The sequence below is a fragment of the Staurois parvus genome, unplaced genomic scaffold, assembly GCF_062004578.1.
Source record: "Staurois parvus isolate SC_StPar_1 unplaced genomic scaffold, SC_StPar_1.0 ptg000678l, whole genome shotgun sequence".
NCBI classification, from domain to species: domain Eukaryota; kingdom Metazoa; phylum Chordata; class Amphibia; order Anura; family Ranidae; genus Staurois; species Staurois parvus.
Genome location: NW_028318474.1, coordinates 216,367 through 236,115, shown reverse-complemented (window position 1 = coordinate 236,115; position 19,749 = coordinate 216,367). Strand labels below are relative to the sequence as shown.

The following is a 19,749-nucleotide window of genomic DNA, read 5'->3' as shown; positions in this document are numbered from 1 at the left end:
CAAAAAGGATGAGGTTGTGTTCCATTGTATAAATCCAACGTCATTCATGTCTTCCGGCAATGTTGATCCATATAAATCACGATGAATGATGCACATAGGTGGTGATCTGCCGACATGGCAAACCACTGCTCCTTCTAATCCTCTCACCCAGAATGGATGAGGTTATGTTCCATTGTATAAATCCAACGTCATTCCTATCATCTAGGAATGTTGATCCACTCATGATGAATGACGCATAAAGGTGTTGATCCGTGGTAAACCAACTGTCCTCTGATCTTCCGGCAGTTTTTTTATCTTGATGTGAATTCAGTTTCATTCATGTTGTCCAGCACTGTCGATCCATGTCAATCATGATGAATGATGCACAAAGGTGGTGATCTGCCTGCTATACACTGTAATAGCCTGCTATAAGCTGACTCTTTGCCCCAGGAAAGCAAAAGTTAGGTCATTCCTGTGACCCACAAGAGAAGTATGGTCTAACCTTGTGGTGATCTGTCCAAAAGAACGTGGCTCAATGCAGATGGTGCGAATGAGCCCTCATTCTTTCATTTCCTCTCCACCATCCTTCTCCATTTTGTGCTTTTGAAGCTGAAGCCATCGAACAATCTCTGTTGCTCTTCTGCAATTTTATTTTCTGTATTTCCTGTGTAGGGAATCAGTTCCTTCACATCAATTTGCTGATTTGTGTCGATTTGTGAGCGCAGACTTTCTTCTGGCATCTTCAATGGTGAGGTGGCCTTTCCTTTCTCCAGCTTCTTCCAGTAAATGGTACTGAAGAAGGGATGTTTTCGCAGTTGTTTCACTGCCTGCCGGCGATCGCTCGGATTTATTTCAAGAAGCTATAAAGAAAAAGAAATGAAATTTAGCATACGGTAGATTGTCACTAACAGAAACTGATCAATCAGCCAGTTTAGTGTCGGCTATTTCTTAAAAATAGAAAAAAAACACCTCAGAATGTCATATTTTAATTCCTTGGTGTAGTTTTCAGTGAAGATATATATATGTCTGTTGGAAGGATCAAAGTGAACATTTCTGAACCAGTGAATGAGTTCATCCAAAAGCTCATGGATAGTTCCTCTATTATTCTGACTCCCTGTGTGGTGAATATCTTGCTATACCGTGTGTATATAACACTTCCAGAAGTCGGATGCCCCCTGTGTGCTTTCTTACACCTGGTGATGTACTGGATACTAGAGAACGTTTTGCAAGCTTCTCTCATAAAGAACACTACACTAAGGATCTATAGCTTTTGCATAATTCTAATTGTAGAGTATACTTACTCTTTCAATGACATCTTGAAGTTCAGGATCCATGTCCCTCGGATAGAAGTGTCTCCTGAATCTGGCTTCACCTGGATGTGCTCCTGTGGCCATTTCGAATAAGATGACACCCAGTGACCAATAGTCAGACATAGCATCACAGGGTTTTCCTTGTAGAACCTGATAAAACAGAGAGTAAGATTAACTATAACATAAAGCACACGATGAGCTGCACAGAGCAGTAATAATAGTTAACAATGGTTGGTGGGAATGACAGGTCACAGTGGGCCTCCTGTTGTTTTTTAGGTTTTTTGAGTCACCATCATTGTGGCTCTGCTTCTTTCATCTCCAAAATTCTTGTTAGGTTCATAGATATTATAAGATAAAGATGGGAGCAGTAGAGGGGAAAAACAAGGGTGGTGTTATACTTACTTCTGGGGCCATATAGATTGGAGTACCGGCACAAGTAAATACTTTGTCGGATCCAAACACGTCGGCTTCTGAAAGGCCAAAGTCTGCAATTTTGACATGGCCGGAGCTGTCGAGCAGTATATTCTCGGGTTTCAAGTCTCTGTAAAAAAAAAAAAAAAAAGGAGAGAGTTAGATTTACAGATCAAATGTTTAAAACCGTAATTCAACCAATACTAATAGTTCAGCTTTCAAGGGGTGCCAGCGGGTTAGATCCCCTTCTAACTTTCTGCACTGCTTTACGAATGGTAAGAAGAACCTCATGACCTTGGCTGTCAGCTTACTGCAGTGTAAGAAACCATATCAAATCACAGTTGGTCATTCTGCAATGCTTCCACATCTTTATTGAAAAGAAGGGAGCAGAAACACTCCGCAGGCTTTCTTCCTGCGTCACCTTTTGCCCTTCTAGTGGGGGCATGATTACGTCCCACTAGAGGGTGATAAGTGTTAGAATTAGGCAGCCTGGGGAGTGTTTCTATCCACGTGTCTTTAATAAAGCCATAGACTCATTTCAGATTGACGGAGTGCACCTCAATATTGTTTCTTCTGCTGGTTTACGGGGATTGATGGGACCCAGAGCAAATTTTGCACCTGTGGCTGGTTTTGCTCAGCTGCTGAATGGGACATGGCACAGTGTTAGAACAGGACATCTACAATTGCAAATGTATGTAATATGGGGAAGTGAGACTCCCTTACTTAGGCTACGTTCACACTAGCGTTGTGTGCAGGCGGCAGAGAGGCCTCGGACAATTCTGCACATTGCAGCACATGGTGCTGTTCTAACGGGAGCGTTAGCGTCGCGGCAAAACGGACGCCCCTGGTCGAGTCAGGAGGCGTTGAAGCCTCCTATTCTAGTCTACGGTGCCGCTCCGCAAACGCCCGGCCGGCGTTTGCGGTGCGGTGGCGACACGGTTGCGGGGCGTTTGCGGAGCGGTAACACCATTCAAACTTCATTATAGGCGTTTGTAACGCTCGGCAAAGCTTAGCAACCTCCGCTAAACCGCGCATGCGGCGTTTGCGGAGCGTTAAAAGATGCTCCGCAAACGCCGGACCAATGCTTGCCAAACGCTATAGGGGCGTTTGGCAAGCGTTGGTAAAAAGAGTCGAGTGTGAACGAGCCCTTAGAGTCACAAAAGCTTCAGCAGCAGGGGACAGAACTGGCCATGGGCAATTCAACCCTTGTACACCCATCCACAACTAAAGTAGCAGTATTGGGTGGTGTTGTACTTTACTGAAGATTAGAAGATATGGAAGATCATGGTGGAGACACTTACCTGTGCATTATTCCTTGGCGGTGCAGATATTGTAGCGCGCAGAGAAGTTCTGCAGCAATAAATCTGTAAAAAAGGAGAAAAGGTCTACGATTATTGCACGTCTCACAGCATAAGTAAACAAATGATTAAGAGGTGATTTCTTCCAAGCCTTGCATGTCATAAGCAGCAATGTATTACTGTGATAATGACAGGCCCCGCTCTTTTCTTGGGTTACTTTGGTTCTTAACCAGGGATTGGATCATAGTCACCTGATCTGTGGTAGCTGACAACCATTGCCTAAGACCTGTGGGGTTGGAACATTGCTTGTGTGGGATTGAAGATACAGCCTTGCACGCCAAGATAAACTAGAGGATATAACCGGTGTTTGGCAGATATCACATTAGGCTCGTGCTATGCAGGAGAGTGTTAGCAGATCAATGGTGCTACTAAATTTGCTGGTGACCAGTCACTAGGAGTAGCAACTGATCATTAATCAGCTTGGACAAATAGCTCCCTATGCTATACAGTTAGCATGCTTTAGAATCTTGTAGGGATTAGTTGCATCTGATTGAAGGAGTGTGTGATTATGTGAGATTGATGTCTACAAACTGCATTACAGAGTACTTTGCTGACGGCTGAAAAAGGCTAGGCTAGGGGGTAAACGGAAGATGAGTATGTGTATGGGGGGCAGTGAAGGTTCTTTCCTGATAAAGGCTTACTGAGGTGGGTCGGTGTGGGTGATCTTTTAGTTTAAATGAAGAGAGCAATATAGGAATTCATTTTTTTGTTAAATCATACTTATCTAGGTGCATGCAGCATCAGTCCGATGCAGCATCTGTCTGTGGCCGGTTTTAAGGGCGAGCACTCAACAATCACTTGACAGCTGATTGCGGAGTTCTCACTCAGTCATCGCTCACTCCGAACAGAGAGCGGTGACTGTCAGTCAGCGTTTCTGCTCTTCCCCACCCCGCCAACTTAATGGAGCACTGGGATGTGGAGTGGAGGGAGCAACTGGCTCAGGCTCTCAACGGATCGTTGAGCTGGGTGCCGCTCCAGATTTTGGGGCAGATCCTTATTTTAAAGTCGGGATCTTTCCCCAGCCTGGACCGGCTGAGTGACATCAGCCGACAGCAGGCTTCAGCCCGCTGTCAGCTGAAAACGGGTCAAGGAGCTTTGTCTGTACTTCTCCTTTAAGATTCATTCTGTAATTACTATATGCAAATCCTTCATCATGACTGTTAACCCTCACCCTTCTCTTAGGCCATATTAACACCTTGGTGTTCTGGGAAATGCATGAAAAATGTGCTAAGATGCAAATCACACTTGTGGTGCCATTAATTCTTAATGGCACTTCAAATGCGGGTAGCAGTTGTGTGGCCAAACGCACCAAAATGTACATTGCAAAAGTGTGAGGCTCGCGGACAAAGAAAAGTACATGAGCTACTTTGGTGCATTTTGTCACGCATAAGGCAGCTCACGTAAGTGAATAGGCTGCCCTATGCTGTTGCACGACTAATGTGCAAAAAAAGCCCAAAATAAAAAGGTTGAATGGTGCGGGTATGAATGCAGCCTTAGACGGAATCTTTGTAAGTCTTACCTTATGGTGTTAGTTGGTAATGGAGCAGAAGACTTGATCAGGTCGCGTAGTTCTCCTCCTCTCATGTATTCCATAACAAAGAAGAGATTTTCCTGTAAAAGAAAGAGAAAAATAAGTCGGTTCCAAAAGGTCAAGTGGATGTGAAGTTTGTGTTTTGGTGGAAATGCAGAAATATAGGGATGTCTGGACATGGTAGACGGTTCAGGAGTTTAACGCATCTTCAAACTCAAGAATAAAAATGTCATCTATTTCAGCTTACACCAGTGCTCAGCTATGGAGGCTGTACTAGTGTTCTTCTTTTCAGCATGTCTTCCTTTATTTTCCCCTTGTAATCCTACCACTAATCTACTTCTTGTCCTAGGGTGACTACGCTCACTTACTATTCTCTATGTCTATGGAGGTGCCGTATTGTCATCCTAGGACAATAAGTATGCCTCTCCCCATCCTTAAGAACACCTCTCCCCATCCTCATCTCTATAACATACGGGGAGCTGTGTTGTAGTTCACAGAGGAGAAGTGAGCGGGGCTGATAAGACTGCTTAGGATGACTCAGGACAGCGCTGGAATTCTGACAGGATCACAAGTGTTTTTCTGCACTTATTAAACAGATATAACAACACGCTCTGCTTGATCTATTTAATAGACCAAGTGTGAACAAACAAGAAATGTTCAGTGTTGGCTTTCCATCCACTTTAAGACTAAGTTAACGCGATGCTTGGCAGGAACTTTCAATGTATGGTGAACGTCATTCCTCTGTGGGTAAGCAATATATAGAAGCCATTAACATGCAAACATGTTGTGACAGGTTCTATTGAAGTGACTCTATCATGAGAGAAGTTCAAGGACTATACCTGATCCAAGTCAGTGACTCCGACAGCAAAGCCAAAGTAAGAGCAGGACGGCTGGGGAGAACCAGAATTCCCCAAATTCTGCATTGGCAGCCACCATAACTCTCTCATGTCTTAGCCTCTTTGAAGCTGGACCATCCCTCCTTTTTTTCTGGTTTTGGGATTTATTTCTAGGTCTGTGCTGGACTTGGAGTCCAAATGGATAACATGGATGTGATTTGATGAGTGAGTGATTGATAGGAATGTGAAACTTACTTCTGTTTGGAAGGTTCCATAGGCGTGTGTACAAAAGGAACTCCGTCCAACTTTTTCCAGTATCTGTCTCTCTACGAGGACACTTTTCGGTTCTTCTTGCAGTAATTTCCTCTTCTGTACCACCTTGACTGCCAGTTTCTTGTTGGTGGCAGGATGGGATGCCAGGGCGACCTAAAAAACACAGGACACAAATGATTAGAAGCAATTCAGCTCCGGGTTCTGAAAAGGTTACCTCTGGGTCCAGCAGCAACCCCCCCAGCCTGGCTACGATTGTTAGTCTTAGTTTGAAAACAGTTTATAGAACGGGGAGTCAGCAGGATTTTGTGCAAGTTTTCAGTGGTTTTGACTGTTAGTCAGTAACTTCTAGACTGTTAGGGATTGGGGATAGCTTTCAATAGGCTTTTAGCAAGCCGCAGTAGGCTTTTAGCAAATCACAGCCAGCGCTCACTCTGAAGTCTGTATTCAGCGTTCATAAATTGGGGCTAAAGGCTATGAAGCTGTGCAGCCAAACGTTATGCAATCTGCTATATACAGTTTAAATGTACGTCAGCTTATTTCCTTATATACCAAAGGATTTGTAATTCTGTCTTGCATCTTTTTGTGTATTACACCCCCGACAGACAGTACACCACTAAACATGACTTAGTGTGTAAGCCTGGATTCACTCTACTCGCGTTGCATCCATGTAACACAGTAAACGCACTGGAGATGATGTGCGTTGGCATGCTATTTTTTCATGAGTGGTGTAAAATACCAGTATTGTAGCTTTCTTAAAGCACATTGCATTTACATGCATTCTATTCCAGTGTAACCGAGCGCCAACTAATGTATCACACTGGTGTAAACTGGTCCTATGGGGAAAGCATGGATTTCAGCTTGGCATTGAGCAGCACAGCTCAGTGTGTGTAGTGTAAATGGGAAGTGGTAAGGAATAGAGTGGTGTGACCTCCACCTACGACCTACTATTTGCCGACTGGCAATAATAATAACCACTAACTGGCAGTGCATTAAACCCTCTGTTCATAAATCTTTGATTACTTACCTTTCCGTAACTACCTTGACCAAGTATTTTATGAAAGATAAAGCTGTCAAGATTAAAGTCGGCTGGCGGATGCATTTCTAATTTGGTGCCAGGCACATCCCTGACTACCTTGTTGTCATTCTCACCGGCTGCCCGGTTGACTGGTTGTCTGACAGCCTCATCGACGGGCTTGCTAACAGCCTCATCGACTAGCTCGCTGACAACCCCAACGACGGCCTCGTTGGCTGACTTGCTGACAACTTCAGCGACTCTCTCGCTGACTACCTCGCCGACTATATCGCTGACAACCTGGTGAAATCTATCGCTGACTACCTCGACGAGCTGTTGATCATTCTTGCTTGTCTCATCAGCAGCGATCTTCCTTTTCTTATTTGGAGGTGCAGAGAAAATTGGATCTGATGCTGGCCTCTTGTTATTCCTCTTGGGCAATATGACAGCACATGGTGTTTTGGCCCAACTCGGTGCATGACCACATCGTCCCTGTTTTGCTGGTCTTTCTTCCTCAGCAGATTGGTTGGATCTGCGCTTCTTTCCTCTGTTCATGGCACTCTCCTCTTTGGAACTCTTTCCCTCTCCAGAATTCTTCCTCCCATCAGAGTTCCCATGTTTGCTTTCCCGATTTTTGGGGAATTGCTGAGGTGTCTCCACCTTCAACCCACTATGTGATAAAGTGGGCTTATCCAAATCATCTACAAAAGGTCTCCCTATGATGGTATTCCAGGTGACCTCCTGTCTGTTCTTATATGGATGATATCGGAAACGTAGTTTTGGCCTGGTCCACTTCATTATAACACGTTATAATGAGATCTCACAGAGCACAAAAAAAGGAGTGTGTTCACTATCGCTAGCAGAAGCACACTGACTGTCTGTGGCTGCGCTGCCTGTGGACTGAGTTTCCGTGGTTGCTAGGATACCAACCGGAAACAAAATTCAAATGATTTTTCTGCCAACTGCCGTTTTCCACAGCGAGGCTCCAATTTTTTTTTAGCAGAGTGACAATCACAGAGCTCAGTATTCTGTCCTGGATATATGAAATCCAACACAAAGAGAAATCTGTGTTGCACCTAATACACAGGTAAAGCTTAAAGAAGCCTGCTTTTGGGGTCCTTTCCAATGATGTAGGCAGGTGTCAATAGTGCTGCTTGTAACACACTGAAATACATCAACAAGCTAGGTTTGTTTTTTGAATATGGGCTCATTTGTAATGTCTGTGCTATCAGTATCAGTGAGCACCATTGGGGATCAGTGTGCCTGGTTAGAGCCAAACTCAGCCCCGATGTTTGGTGTGTGTAACATGTGTGTAACATGTAACCAAAGACAAACCTTTTTCTCTGGATCATACAGTACAGGACACAGGACTTGTATTCATAGACCATGAGATCTATTTTGGGCAGCCTCAGGTCAGGGGTTGTTTACAAGAATGCCAACTGTCAGTGGTGAGGGGTGAGGGGTTAGATCCACTGTCATATTTGTATTGCTGGCTGTATCCCCATTAGAGAAATGGACTCTCTCTCATGATTTCCATAAAGAGAGATTCATAGAAAATGTTTCATCCCAACTCTTATCATTGCCCACAGCAACCAATCAGCTTGCAGCTTTTATTTTTCCCCACACAGGTTAGAAAATGGAAATGTAAAGGCTAATTGGCTGTGCTCCAGTGAAGACTAATTAATCCCCCCCCCCCCCCCCCCCAGTATGTCACAATTCTGAGATATTGACCAATTAACAGATGGAAGGAAATACATCATTTTTAGTGGAAATGTTGGCACATTTTCCATGTGCCAAGTCAACCAAATTCTGTATGCCTATTTAATTAGCGCTTGCTGTGACAACATCATAAAAGTGATTCCTGCCATTTTATTACTTGCTCTTGTGGGGGTGTTGGGGCGCCAGATCCAAGCATGCTTATGTTGGCGCACGGGAACGGTCACTGAAGTATAGCACTTGTCATGTGATTTGGCGCAGCTGGTGCAACACCACATAGAACTTGTCTTATACCATTCCACAATTTAGAGCACGGAATATGCAGCAATATTCTCACCACAAAACCGGCGTATTTCCCTTTTTTTTGTAGTTCTCCCGGTGTGACCCCCTTGAAGATATTGTCTTTGTGGGGGCCAGTGTTTTATCTGAGTGCGACATGCCTGCCCCAGACCATCCAGATGTCTGTGTAATGTCCTGTTATGTAATCAGCCTGTCCTTTTTTTATCTATGTAACCAAGCAACAGGAGATGCCTGAGATCTCTGGATAGGGGGGCTTGGGGGAATTACAGTACAGTGGCTTGTCAGGGCCCAGGAATGGGGTTGTGAAAGGAGACCTGTGGGGGTACACAGGTGTGAACAGCACAGTGACCTGTCAGGGTTCAGGGATTGGGGTGTGAGGGGAGAGCTCTGGGGATACATGGGGTATAGTACAGTGACCTGTGGGACTCACAGATCAGGGTGTGGGGGCAGAACTATATGGGTACAGGGGTGTAAAGTACAGTGACCCTATCGGGGCACTAGTTCTAGTGACACCCCATTTTTTCATCACTTTGAGAGAGTTTCTCTCACTTCGGGTATTGGCTATGGGACTGGAAGTGAAGGGAAATCTCCCTATGGGACACAAATGGCAGAAAAACAACCTGACAGGTGAAAAAAGAAAGTTTTGTCTTAGATTTACTTTAAGGGCTCATTCACATGGGCACTCAGCTCCATACAGCAAGAAGAGGCATTTCTTAGGTTTCCTGCCCCAGTGCTGCGCTGTGTGCAGGCACCCCATACAAAGTGAATGGCCACACATTGGCTGTATGGACTTGCGCAGTTTGACAGGTATGAAGGGCCAGGTGCAGCTCCTGTGCGTCCGGGTGCGTTCACCTTTCAAACTTGGCTGTGCTGGTGAGTCCATACAGCAAACAGCTCAGAACTAGTACATAAAGTAAACAGATGTTACTTGACGAGCGCCTATGTGATTGAGCCCCAAGGTTTACAGTCTTTTCTAGTATATGATGACCCCTCACAGTGCATGTTATGAAGGAAGTAGAGAATCTACTCAGTGGCCCTGCATTGTATGCAGTAAAAAGAAGCTGAGGGGATAAAGGCCGGTGCGAGTATCCTGCGACCCAGGTTGTGGTTTAGAGGACCTTTGGTTAAGTGGGGGTCTTTGTTCAGTCTTCATACGTAGATTTAGGAGACGTTATGGCGGTCAGTTACACTTTCACTGTATTGCTTATATTTGCGGTGACTTGTGTTCTACATGCTGGTTCGATGTATAACCTTCCCAGTGAGGATAAAGGCCTAGTTCACCTTTACCAAAAAAACTAGCTATGTAGATAAAAACAAAGTGTTCAGCTCTGACTAAAGTGAAATAATACCCTTGCTATAGATGTGGGCCATTTATGTACCTTATCTGCACGGGCATGTTTTTTTTGGTAAATGTGAAGTAACCCTTTAATGACTTGGAATATGCTGGATCTTCACGTAGGTTGCCATTTGACCCTAGGCCAGGCATGGTGTGGTATGGGCTGGTTACCTTTTCCAGAAAATAGCCGGTGCAGTCTGGGGGCTCCAGCCCATATTAAAAAAAACTGCAGCTTTGTAAAATGTTCATTCATGTTATTGTCATATTCTTCTCATACTTATGGACTATGGTTTAAGTCTATATGGACATTTTGTTACTGTTTTTGAAAAATTTCTACTAACCTTTATGTATATTTGAGGAGTTTTTTTTTCACATTGAGATTTGACCTATCCTCAACCTCGATCACTCTTCAGAGGTGTGAGGGTCTTCATAGGGCTCATGGATAATGCATGACATTTTAGGTTAATTTGACCACATATAATGGTTTCTTACACGTATTTATGATTACTGCACTCAGTTTATTCAATTAATTTTTTTCAAATTTTGATCGCCCTTCAGAGGGGTGAGGGTCTTCATAGGGCATATGTATGTAATTATTTAGTGTTTTATTTTCAATTTTTGATCGCTTTTTAGAGGTGCAAAGGTTTCTATAGTGCTCACAAAGTTTTAAGGGTTCACCTAGCACAGTATCCATTTGAATTGGTCTTTTAAGAGACAATATCCTCATATACTTGCAGCTTTGTGACTTCAGTTGATTGGGGATTTGCGCAGTTTACATAAATAATGTATTGTCAACGTTAAAGTGTTACTAAACCCCAGACCCTGCATTCACTATATACGGTCTCCCACAGTACACTAAACATGGAAATCCAATTATTTTAGTAAATATAAACTGCTCATCAGCAGTTAGAGCAGTCTTGTGACTTCTATCAGTGTCCAGCTGAGCACTGATTAAAGCTTGTAGGAGGAGTTTTGCATTTTGCTTTAGGAGGATGCAGAACCCCTGACCTCTGTCTGGACAGTGCTGATTGGCCCTGTTAATCACATGCACTCTCCTAAGAAAAAAAAAAGAACCCTAGTAATACATACCAAACTGAGCATGTGCAGAGTGACTCCGCACAATGTCTTAAGAGGGGGACACTGAAAGAAGGAGAGGATCAGAGAAATCAGGATCAAACTACATTTTTACACAATGCAGAGGATTAACCCCTGTAGGTTCCACAGGGAGTATAACAAGCATGCTTTACTGCATATACAGACTGATTTTACTGTTGTGGGTTTTGTAACACTTTTTCAATCTGTGTTGAAGGAGAAATAAGAGGCAGAGCAAAAATAGATGAATTACACGATACAAAAGGTATAACCAGTACCTAGAATTTATTGCATTCTATTCCTGGTGCAGTGATTGCATTGACACTATAGATACAAACGCATGGAGACGGCAACATGAATTGTAGTTGAGGTAGTTGCTTTTCAAAGAGGTAGTGATGAGGCCCGGTGACATCACGGTGCAAAGTCCACATCTCAGAAAAACCTTTGAAATAGTCACAAGATAAATGCTTGTCCCTGCTCCTTCTATCTCACCACTTCAGTAATATTTTTGAGATGACGGTGATGGTTTGAGCTGGGCAGAGAAGCTCTGCAACTATTCTCCTCCTTTTAGGACAATAATTGGGGTCCGTTTAGACTTCAACTTCAGAGCTTAGGTACTGCTGGTCTCTTTCAAAAGAAGCACTGCTGAGATTTTAACTGCAGCAAATTCAAGAGCCGGAATAATTGATAACAATGTATTCAATGTCACCGTGATTTTCTATTATAATTATTTCCTCTTCACTCTCCAGCACAATGACTTCTACCTCACTGTCCTTTGCTGCAATATCCTCCTCTTCCTTCTGCTCCACAAGATCCATGGTTTCTTGGGTGGCAACTTCAAAGTTCCAAGGAAAATGAAGAAAATCTAGAACAACTCTGACTTGGTTCCTGCAGCTGGGGTCTTGGGCAAGAAGTATGTGAAATAAATCTTGAGCCCTCCTGCTGACATTCTCCCAACCACTTGGTGGTGGAACATGGTCAGAGTTGTTCTGCCAGTAAATAAACCTTTGAAACCATAGATCTTGAGCTGAAGCTGTTTCCCATGGATAGTTTCCAGTGAGAAGAACATACAATACAATACCAAGGGCCCAGATGTCAACACTAGGATCCACGACAATTGACTCCCTGTGCTCCAGTTCACAAAGTTCCGGGGACATGAATGTGTTGAGGGGTGCCATTGATGGAACAACTGTACCGGCAAACTGAGTCAGTCCAAAGTCACTTAATTTCACATTATGACATCTCTTGTCCATAAGTAAAATATTGTCCGGCTTTAGGTCCCTATGCACCAGGTTTTTGCTGTGCATATATTCAAGAGCCTGGGTAAGCTGTAGTGCACACCGTTTGACCAGCTTTTCTGGAATTCCCATCTGGAAAAGTTAAAACAATTAATTATAGGATATTTGGCTTTAAAATAACACTATTTTACTAAAAAATAATATTCAATAATATCAAATTCAATACAACGTTGGTTACTTTTTAAATCTGCAGATGGAATTCTATGTGAACATCAGTGCAACCGATCTCCAACTACTTCAGCAATAATTGGGCAATGAAGGAAATATGGGAGGTCTAACTGGTTTTAAATTTTACCTCTGGCTTAAACACCAGACTAACCTTTAATATAGAATGGTGAAGGATCACAACCTGTATCATGATTGTTATCTATGTGCCCACTAGGAAGGGAGGGGGGAAGGAGGGATGTAATCTCTATTTTTGTCTTTCTGCTTTTAAAGACAAAATTAATGGCGAATGCAAATTTTACAGTTGTCACAGAACAAGAGATGAGGGGAAATCATCCAATGGGGACAACTGTTTAAGAGGGGAATTCCCCTAACGTTGTAGACTTCCGACTACCTCCTGTTCCAACTTCTTGATTGGATTAAGGAAAATCTTGCCCAGATGGTGCAGAGAAAATAGCTGACTGGGGATTTTAGCCCTTCCTTAGTTCTCTCCAACCAGGCCAACAATATTTGGTATAAATGCATGCAATATATAGAAAGTATCATCCATGACAAAACACCAGTTTCTATTAATCTCCAGGATCCCTAGGACAAATTTATAGAATTAGCAAGCAAATGCTAAAGTGTCAGCTACTTCATTAGCTTTACTTACCCCTGGCTGGATGATGGAGTGAAGAGATCCAGCAGGTGCCAATTCCTGGCTGATCATATAACAGTCTGAGTTTTCCAGAATTCTCGAATGGGTAGATATTATGCTCTCGTGTCCAGTAACAAAGAGTGACATGCAAACTTCATGAAGAAAGGCCTCTAGTCTGGTTCGCTCCTTTTTTACCTTTTTTAGGGCAACAAGGCTACCTGTTAAAGAGGAGGGAAAAAAAGTTGATTACAATAAGACTTGGACATCTAAAACTCTGGGTGATGTCCAATACTTGAGCCCATTCATTTTACATAGACTGGATGCTTTTCTTCAAAATGTAGCCATCTTCTCTAGGCCCTCGCTAGCAGTGAGATATGTAGCTGCCCATGCAGCTAGATCTATTGTCCCTTCCCATCTAAATGCCAAGTGTCTAGGTTGTGCATAGTGGACCATCAGTTTATAGTCAAATCTGTTACATACTTAGCTGCCTATGACCCACTATAACTGTGTGTGATCATCATGAATCTGTCATGAGAGAAAAGGAAGCCTGATTTTGGTGAGCTCTTCTTCAAAATGCCAATTACCTGGCTGCCATATTGAATCTACCCAATTGAATTTATAGAATCCCTGACGTGGAACCTGTATGCAAATATGTACTTTTGTAAAATATTAAGGCTTGCTCTGTGGCATAACAACCAGTAGCTAGCACTTTCAGGAGGAGTTCAAAAAATGTGGCCTTCATGTTTTACTCATGGCAGGTTGTTAAAGATATGCAAAAGGACCAACTCAAGAAATTGATAACAGGTGGAAAGGCTTTTGTTTTCTGTAGGAACAATGCCAGCTGCCTGAATGGGATTTTGCACTGTTCAACCAGTTTTTATATTTTGTTAGTGCTGAATTAGATCTTTGTGCATCATGGTCTTTTCCCCAAATTTATGCAACAAAACCCCTACCTCTAATAAGGTCATTTAATCAGTAAAGATGCTAATGTTTGTGCTATCTGTTCTAGATGTTCAAATGGTCTGCAAATTAGAAATTTTTTTGTAATTATTTAAGAATTCACTTACCCAGTTCCCTGTCAACAGCCATCACAACTTCTCCATAACTACCCTCGCCAAGATGTCCCAGGATTTTGTATCGCTCTTCTCCAATTGTTTCATTCTCACAAGTTAGGTGGGCTGCCATTGTGAATATAGCAATATCAGATGTTCTGTGCAGAAATCGGTATCCAAAAGATCTTGAGGACCCTAAGAAGATATGTGAGGTCCACAAACTATCTTTTGTCTTTTTGTAGAGAAGTTGAGCCAGGATTCAAGCCAGGAAACCACAAACCTTCATTAGAATGCAAATTGAGGCATCACTTGAACTTAACCAATCAAGGTGATTCCTTTCTGTTTGTGTCTACAGGTTCAGGTCACAATAGGTAGTAGGGAGTGGGCATGTCTTTATTGTCCCAGGTTTTAGATTGCTAATGTTGAAATGTGGGCCTCTGAGGAAATTTGACATGTTCAAATTAAAACTTGGCGAGATTAGCTCTATGCAAACTGGTGTTGTAGAGGATGTCAACTATTGGTTGGAAATGACCAATTCTCACTACTCTGGTCTTGGTATTAAATATCTTCTGTTCCAATGATTTATTGGAACTTTTAATTTCTTTAAAGTTTCATAAACCATTTTATGACTATAGTGTCACTCCTAATATAGTGTACTACAGAAATCTAAGTAATATCTTGGTCAGAGCTCCAATTAGCCTGTGTACTGCTGGTTTGTTGGGTTGTACAGGGTTTTTATGCAAAACCTTGATATTCTAACAAAAGGTTATTCAAATATATATCTGAATGATTAGGCTTCTACTGATTAGTATCAACACCTCATCCCTACTACAGAACATTTACTAACCATCACACATTTTATAATTTTTATTTTAATGCAATGCTTGAACAAAAATGTACAAATCTAAATAACAAAGTATTGTTCAATGGTGTGTAACAAATATATTAAATAAAATGATCTCCTATACAGTGAGGGAGCCTTGCTCAGTTCTGTAATACTAGAAGTTTTTTTTTTCTTTTTTTAAAATAGAGCAAAACTATTTGGGGGGGGGGGAGGGGGATAGAGTAAGGCTACCTTCACTTGTATGCAGGTTGAGTTTCTCCATTGCATTTTGTGTTTTTTGCACCTGTGTTTTTGATGCAATTTTGTTTTATTTTTCTTGTAGCTAGGCAGATTTAAAACTCATCAAAAATGCACTACATGCTTCTATGCAGCACTTCCATTGACATCTATAGAACCAAAAAACTCAACTTTTGGATTCCCAGATAGAAATGATAAACTGACAAATATCCGAACCTTCTTTCACTCTATCCAAAATAAACAAAAGTTTTGCCTTTCAGTTATTTTTAAATTGTGTATACACCTTTGGCTACTTGGTGAAACAAGGGCTTTAGTTTAGCCATTTATAGGCTATTAAATATCTAAATGGTTGCATATATAAGATTATGATTTGCATATTAAGGTTTTTATGTAATTTTTAATTTTTGAAATTAAAATGAGTGGTATTTTGTATTGAAACTGCATGGGTTTGCATGGTTTTATTTCCCAAGATACAATAGATACAAAAGATACTCAGCTGTCAATTGAATTGAGGATTAGATGTGAATGGGAATATCATTCTGCAACTCTTGATTGTTTTGCAGTCTCAGGATAAAATATTAACTTTGTGATAAAGTGTTTAAAAATTGAATTACCCTTAAAGCGGTAAAGTTGATTTTAAAAGCACTGCAGCTAACATTCTGGCCTTTTTTCACCCTATTCAATCTTCTAGTAATACACAGGTCTAACAACAAAAGGTCTCCCCTGTCTTTCCATATCTATTGTTTAATGTTTGTTTACTAGTAAAACCTGGAGATGTAAATGGTAAAGTTCTACTACTTTATATGCATGCTCAGTACTCCACCCAAGCACAGGGTAGAGCAATCTAATCAACTTTTGATTTAGTTATGTAGTTAAAAAGCTGTCTAGGTATTGTTTGCTAAGAATTGCAGCAAATACAGAACTCCTCCCTTTCTGGGACACACCTAACACAGAAAAGACCACAGTGTTTAGAATCCAATTAGCAATGACAAGGAGGGGGGGGGGGCTTTACTAAAACTGGAGCCTGCAAAATCTGGTCCAGCTCTGCATAGAAATCAATCAGCTTCCAGAAACTGAAGTTTGAAGCTGATTGGCTACCATGCACAACTGCACCAGATTTGCACTCTCCAGTTTTTGTAAATCAAACCCAAAATTACAATCTTTTGACCACTAAAAGGCTCCTATATAGTTCATTGGTTTAGCCATCTGCCTGGAGTTCATTTTTACTATCATTGCTCTTTTGATAAGATAAAATTCTGGTGCAAAAAAAAGGTAGAGGGCGTGTACACAAAAAATGATATAAATTAAACGATATTAAAAACACTGCCAATGGTGTGTGTGTGTCTATGTGTAGATAGAGAGATATTAATTTCTACATATGGCACATCCTTCCCTCCTTCCCTTGTCTTTATTGCTCTTTGGCACTCCTATCAATCAAGCCTGAAGGTCCTCATTTAGCAATATTTAATTGTTTTCTTTAGACTTGGTAACCTATGTGACCACAAACCCCTTCTTTATGGCACAACATGTCTGTCATCAAGTCTGGAATTTACCATTTACTGGAGCAATGTAGTATGGGGCTTCATGCTAAACCAAGGTAGCAGGTCCACCCCTTTACAGAAAATGTTGCAGGATCTTCGCAAGTAATTAGAATCTTACATATGGGGGCCAAAGTTCATTACCACTAATAGGTTAGCCTTCAAAGTAACTAACACTGGCCATACAAGATTATAGTTTAGTTTGAAAAGTGTTAGGTTTTGAAAGTTCAGTTGTCTAATGGTTAATGAGACCAAGCTTTTACATTTCTCACAATTCTATCCTACTGAACCATGTCACTGGGAGGGAAAGAGGGTGAATCTCCACAGTTAACACAGAAAGAATAACCTGATATCCTTCCCCGCACTATATAAACAAACATGCACACTGTGGTGTGTATGCAATAACATGAAGCCTTGAACCCAAACTTGTAATGCACATTACTGCATATACTGTAGACCTAGTAAGGGTATGGCTGCAGGGTAAGAAGAGATATACTTTTATTCATATAGTTTTTTTTACAGTGGAAGTAAAGCCATTTTGGTATATTTTACCTACAGATAAGTCTTTAATAAGGCTTACCTGTAGGTACTGTGAATATCTCCTAAATATGTCCTTTAGGAGTTATTTATTGTAGACGCACCGGTGATGTCACTGGTGCACGCTAACTGTGTCCTCAGTGGATGGGGTGCCATCCATTGAGAGAGTTGTGCCGCAGCTGAAACTCCCGTGTGCATGCGCAGGGGTGTAAGGACATCGCGGCTCGGCCGATCAGATGGCCACAGCTTTCAAACCCAGAAGGAAGACCAGGTGAAGATGGAAGCCTTGGGGAGCTGTGACAGCACTCTGCTGGAGGGCTTTGTTTTCCAGCAGGTCTTTCATAATGTGCTAGTATGCATTATGCTTTTAAACTTGCAGGGAGAAGATTTTTTAGAATTGTTTTGGCAGTTTACTACCACCATTAAAATTGGTGTTAAAAGCCCCAAATAATGTAAATATTTGGCCCATTACTTCACATTGTACTGCATTTGGCATCAGCTAAAAGCTACCCATGGTGATAGCAAGCACGTTAATGCGGTTTGAAATTTATATCCTGTATGCCAACTTCCCACCCAGCAACCTTGGGACCCTCCTGCACAGCCTAATGACTCACCACAAGGAATAGTGAGACCAAAGATGGCGCATTGTAGACACCCTTACACCATTTGCACAGAGGAAGGAGACAGACACAGAGGCATAACAATAAAATACCATTTTATTAAACTAGTCAAATAAGAGGCATCAAACATGAAAAATAAATAAGAATAATAGAACTAAACTGAGCAAATTTTATAGATCTAATTAACCTAAAAAACCGATTGCGCTTACATTAGCAAATTTAAGTTTCCATACCTACACAGATCTTACAATTTGATTGGGAAATTGCAAATTGCACATCTCCTTATTATTTAGGATTTATATAGTGCCAACAGTTTGCTCAGCGCTTTACAATATAACGAGAGACGATACAGCAACAATACAGTTCAATACAAGAGGGTTAGAAGGGCCTGATCCTGGGAGCTTACAATCTATTAATGTTGGTCTCACAAATGTTTAAGAATGTCTCCAAGCTTTGGTTAAAGGGCTGTATGAGGTCTGATTACCTTAAATAACAAAGGAATGTGATTATCTTAGATTGTAAGCTCCAAGGATCAGGCCCTCCTAACCCTCTTGTATTGAACTGTATCGTTGCTGTATTGTCTCCCGTTATATTGTAAAGTGCTGAGCAAACTGTTGGCGCTATATAAATCCTGTATAATAATAATAATTTGGACAAGGCAGACCACTGCTCTCCTTTTCTGTTTGCATGGGGGGTGAGTTGTCGATTGCTTACACACAAGTCCAGTATATAACACACAGCTAGACTGGAAATATTTGTCTCGACTCAGAGCTTGCGTTAAGCATGTGTCTGTGCTGATCATCGGCCATGCCATATAATGGAGGGACCCGTGGCTGAAACAGCATCTTTAGTTAAGTATTCTTTTCACATGTCGAGTACAACCCCAAAACCCTAACAAAACACAATTGATGGTTTTAATTCTACCTATAGATCACTTACAACATTTTGGGGCTCAGCATTCTTCCAAATATGCAGCGAGTATAACGAGAACATGTCAAGACAAACTGTGGAAGGCACTATTGCAACTAAATCACAAAGCTAATAGGATACCCCGGAGATTGCTCCTTTAACTGCTTCCACATGCCCACCCTGATAAATTCCCTTTAAGAATAATAATGTAGGAAAAAGGGCTTACTAACTTTTGCCTAAAAGTGACTTGTCTAGAAGAATTGCCTAGCCAATGTTAAATCTGTATTGAAGTGGAAATAAAGAGGCAGAAATAGCGAAAGTAGAATTACAAATGGCAGCTAGCTTTTCTATACAAAAAAGATATAAATCAGTACTTAGAATTTATCATATTCTTTACCTGGTGCAGTGACCACAAGACTATATATACAAAATACAGAAGATAGCATTATGAGGAGAGCTCAATCATCTTTTCATGTCAGACTACATAAAAAGAGGTTTAAAAATCACGCAACGCTTTTGGATAGAAATCAGATCCCTATGTATTCTGCAGTGTCATGCAATTACGATGTGGCAAATGTGCCCTATGGTAGCCACACAGCTGCATTTATACCAGATACACAGTGCACAAATTAAAAACAAAAAAAACGCAAGCAAACCTTACATGAAAATATAATTGACAAGGTCAATTTGTGTCAAACAGTTACAGCAACTTCTGTGTGTCATCACTGGGTCACACCTTCTTGCAGCAGTGTATCTGA

The 19,749-nt window shown here is 41.6% G+C and overlaps 2 protein-coding genes and 1 pseudogene across 3 annotated transcripts in view; 1 reads left to right on the top strand and 2 right to left on the bottom strand.

Moving 5' to 3' along the window:
* Positions 1–19,749, top strand: part of LOC149447636 (uncharacterized) — a 279,294-nt gene that overhangs the window by 76,982 nt on the left and 182,563 nt on the right. The window lies entirely within an intron of this gene.
* LOC149447642 (putative serine/threonine-protein kinase DDB_G0277449) lies at positions 512–7,508 on the bottom strand (annotated as a pseudogene).
* LOC149447641 (serine/threonine-protein kinase SBK1-like) lies at positions 11,823–14,439 on the bottom strand. Its single transcript, XM_089652244.1, has 3 exons — positions 14,322–14,439; positions 13,270–13,472; positions 11,823–12,524 (listed from the first exon to the last, which is right to left on the bottom strand). Exons 1-3 carry the CDS (start codon positions 14,437–14,439, stop codon positions 11,823–11,825), a joined length of 1,023 nt encoding a protein of 340 aa, XP_089508370.1.